Here is a 4,074-nt window from a genome sequence, read left to right on the forward strand (position 1 = left end):
CACAAAACCAGTCTTAAGTCGCTGGGGTATATTTGTAGCAATAGCCAAAAATACATTGTATGGGTCAAAATTGTTGATTTTTCTTTTATGCCAAAAATCATTAGGATATTAAGTAAAGATCTTGTTCCATGAAGATATTTTGTAAATTTCCTACCATAAATATATCAAAGCTTAATTTTTGATTGGTAATATGCACTGCTAAGAACTTCATTTGGACAACTTTAAAGGTGATTTTCTCAATATTTTGATTTTTTTTTGCACCCTCAGATTCCAGATTTTCAAATAGTTGTATCTCGACCAAATATTGTCCTATCCTAACAAACAATACATCAATGGGAAGCTTATTTATTCAGCTTTCAGATGATATATAAATCTCAATTTCAAAAAATTGACCCTTATGACTGGTTTTGTGGTCCAGGGTTACTTATTTTTAAAGCTTAGTTACTCTTATGACAAAATTGACAAAATTGACCGATTGCTAACCTGGCTGAACTTTGATTTCTGACAGCGCCTTCAGACACGCTCTCTTCCTCTCATCTCCTTTAGGAACAGGCCTGGAAACAAGAACAGCATGCTTTCGTTTCTGTTCATTTTACTTATAGTACATTCAAAATATATTTTATGTAAAGAAAATGAAGCTTATCTTACTTTTAATTTTATTATCTAGTTATAATAATACCTAAAAAACAACAAAATAATGTAAATAACAAACATGTAATTTCTAATTTTGTGCCAAAATAGGACTTGGACTCACCCTTTATTAAATAATTAACCCTTAATGAAATCATTTTTACATTAAATTTTAAACTAAAATGTTTGAAATTAATTTTTAAATGAAATTTGTTTAGAGATGGGCGATGATTTGGAACAGGCCTGGAAAACAAGAACAGCGGTACAGTTGGTGAACAGCAATGCAAAAAAAGCTCTAGATCATTTCATTTCCGATCCAAACAAATCGCTGCCTACTTAGACAACATTTTTAGGCATTAAAAGCACACTTCATATGTAAAAGCTGCTTTTTTTTTGTAGATATGTCAAGCTCTAGTTATAAAAATATTTTATTCGATAGAAATTGCTATTTGTGAGTAAAAACTTCATGAAAAGTCATGACATGCAGGCATAAAAATAAAATGTTTTTTTTTTTTTGTAATGTTTCATTTGGACTTTTTATTTCAGAATTTAAAGTGAGTTTAATTTGACATTTATGATTCAGTTAATTAGTTTTTTCGTCAACTCCAAAACCTATTTTAATCAAATGTATATTTTAAGATGCATCCTTGAGGTATAGCGCAATCCCAGAATGCACTGCAAAATCAGTAAATAAATAATGGCAGATGGAGTTGAAGGAAATTATATTTAAAAAATCTATTTCTAATAGCTGCTTTATGTAGTTCAATTTCAGTTAGGACGTCGCCTAGGAAAGCAACTGACTTTGTAGGCAGTCACTAGTGTTTGGAAGAGAGCTCAGATGTGCTGGAAATATCATTGAGCATACTTGATAATGGCGGAGACGTTGGTGATCTTGTTGAAGAAGTCAAACTCGCGCTGGTAGAAGTCTTTAGCGGGGCCTGACAGAGAGTGTGTGATGTCCTCCACCATCTGCTCCAGAAGCTCACCGATGTCCGCTGAAGCACAACACAAACCCAGCACTCAATAAACACCTGGCCATAACATCTAATATCATTCTAAACCTAATGGGTTACCATAAATGTTGTACATGAGATTTTCTCTTCCTGCTTATATACACCGCTGTATGAACTGCCACTGGAACATGAAAAATGATTGACATGCAGAGAGCCACCTCCCACTTTTGATTTCTAAACAGCATTAGCACAGGTGTCCATGTTCATGTTTACATTGTACACAATAATCTCAGACTCCTTCTTATCAGTAAATTATGTTCGATTCCACACACTACCATTCAAACATTTCTGGTCAGTAATATTTTTTTAAATGTTTCTGAAACTCTCTTCTGCCTTACAAAGGCTGCACTTATTTGATCAAAATCACAGTAAAAACAATAAATAAATAAATGTTTTCTATGTGAATATATATGTTCAAATGTAATTTATTCCTGTGAGTCAAAGCTGAATTTTCAGCATCATTACTGAAACTACACAAACAGTTGTGCTGCTTCTTATTTTTGTGGAATACATTTTATTTTTCAGGATTCTTTGATGAATAGAAAGTTCAAAAGAACAGCATTTATTTGAAGTAGAAATCATTCGTAACATTATAAATGTCACTTTTGATCAATTTAATGCATCCCTGATGTACAAAAGCAGCAATAAAACAAACCTTTGAACAATAATTGGGAGTAATCAGACTAATCGAACTACTAATTTAACTAACCGGACACATTCAGACTGAACTCGGCAGCAGGTTACGTACGATCTTTCTGATGGCCCTCCTCGTCCAGATAGATGTTGGTCTTCATGTTCCATATGAACTGATGAGCGAGGAGCTGGGACTTCTGTGCGGCCCACAGGATGTACTCGCGCACATAACCCATCTGTCAAAAACGCCCAGGGCTGTGTGAGTCAGACCAAACCACTGTTGTGTTAAGAAAAAGGGTTCAGCAAAGGTCACGGTTCTCTCTTCCTCACCTTGTCATACCGCAGCGCTTGAACGATTTGAGGAATGTAAAACAAAATGGCATCCTGTAAGAGAAGTCAGAAGTCAGAAATCACAGAAACATAATGGACAAAATGTATTCTCTTCCTCACATGCGGAATAAAGCAAGATGGGGATCGCTATTATGACACATTTGTGCAGTTTAAATCATAAACCCACCTCTCTTTGTGTTTCACAGAAGAAAAAGTCATATGGGTTTAAAACAATATGAGTGTCATTTTTTTCCATGATCAAAATTGTGAAAGTCTAATTACGTCAGTGGAAACTGTAGCTAAATGCATAAATGCTGACAAATATCTGATATTGATTGACAGCAAGTTAATTGCTCAGCTGAAGCATTAAGCAGGACATTTTAAAAGCATGATTTCTAGACCTGGAAAAGTAATGGGAATTAATATTACAAATATTAAAATGTCAATGAAAACTTTTTTCTAGTTATATCAAGCTCTATTATATTTCATTGGGTAGAAATTGCTTTTTGAAAAGCATGATTTCTACACCTAGAAAAGTCATGGAAATTAATATTAAAAATATTTTACAAACATTAAAAATTCAAGTTCTAAAATATTTTATTGGGTAAAAATTGCTTTTTGAAATGTGTGATTCCTAGACCTGGAAAAATTTAAGTTAAGGAAATGTTTATAATTTTTTTTTCTATTTACATCAGCTCTAAAATATTTTATTGGGCAGAAACTGCAATTTGAAAAATGTGATTTCTAGACCTGGAGAAGTCATGGGAAAGTCAAGGATTTTTCAAGGACTTACTTTTTTTTCTAGATATTTCAAACTAAAATATTTGATTGGGTAAAAATTGCAATTTTAAAAGATAGGAATTAATATTTAAAATATTTTACAAATATTAAAAAGTTAAGGAAATGTTTATAATTTTTTTTTTCTATTTACATCAGCTCTAAAATATTTTATTGGGCAGAAACTGCAATTTGAAAAATGTGATTTCTAGACCTGGAGAAGTCATGGGAAAGTCAAGGATTTTTCAAGGACTTACTTTTTTTTCTAGATATTTCAAACTAAAATATTTGATTGGGTAAAAATTGCAATTTTAAAAGTGTGATTTATAGACCTGGAAAAGCCATGGGAATTAATATAAAAAATTCAAGGAAATGTTTAGAATTGATCATTTTTTCTATCTCTAAAATATTTGTTGGGTAGAAACTGCTCTTTGGGAGTAAAAAATAAATAAGAAAATGTAATCACAGATGACTTGAAAAGTCAAGTGAATTCACTGGTAATAAAAAGTGTAAACCCTAACGAACATTTAGTTACTGAAACTTATGGAATGTAATTATTTGAATAATTTATTAAACTATTTTAATGAACTATTATCACTATAAATGTAATTTTAAATATTTATATAAAAATTAAAATATTTATTAAAATTAATTTGAATTGTCACTGCTAGTTTACATTGTAAAAAAAAAA

At 31.5% G+C, this 4,074-nt stretch overlaps 1 protein-coding gene across 1 annotated transcript in view; it reads right to left on the bottom strand.

Moving 5' to 3' along the window:
* pi4kaa (phosphatidylinositol 4-kinase, catalytic, alpha a) overlaps nucleotides 1-4,074 on the bottom strand; it is a 52,909-nt gene that overhangs the window by 9,099 nt on the left and 39,736 nt on the right. The window contains exons 42-45 of the mRNA XM_016567581.1: nucleotides 2,607-2,660; nucleotides 2,392-2,512; nucleotides 1,496-1,625; nucleotides 484-554 (exon numbers count right to left, since the gene is read on the bottom strand). Coding sequence (XP_016423067.1) covers nucleotides 484-554; nucleotides 1,496-1,625; nucleotides 2,392-2,512; nucleotides 2,607-2,660 — 376 coding nt within the window. The remainder of the gene's footprint in view (nucleotides 1-483; nucleotides 555-1,495; nucleotides 1,626-2,391; nucleotides 2,513-2,606; nucleotides 2,661-4,074) is intronic.

Source organism: Sinocyclocheilus rhinocerous, unplaced genomic scaffold, assembly GCF_001515625.1.
Source record: "Sinocyclocheilus rhinocerous isolate Xijiao unplaced genomic scaffold, SAMN03320098_v1.1 scaffold2207, whole genome shotgun sequence".
Classification (NCBI taxonomy): Eukaryota; Metazoa; Chordata; class Actinopteri; order Cypriniformes; family Cyprinidae; genus Sinocyclocheilus; species Sinocyclocheilus rhinocerous.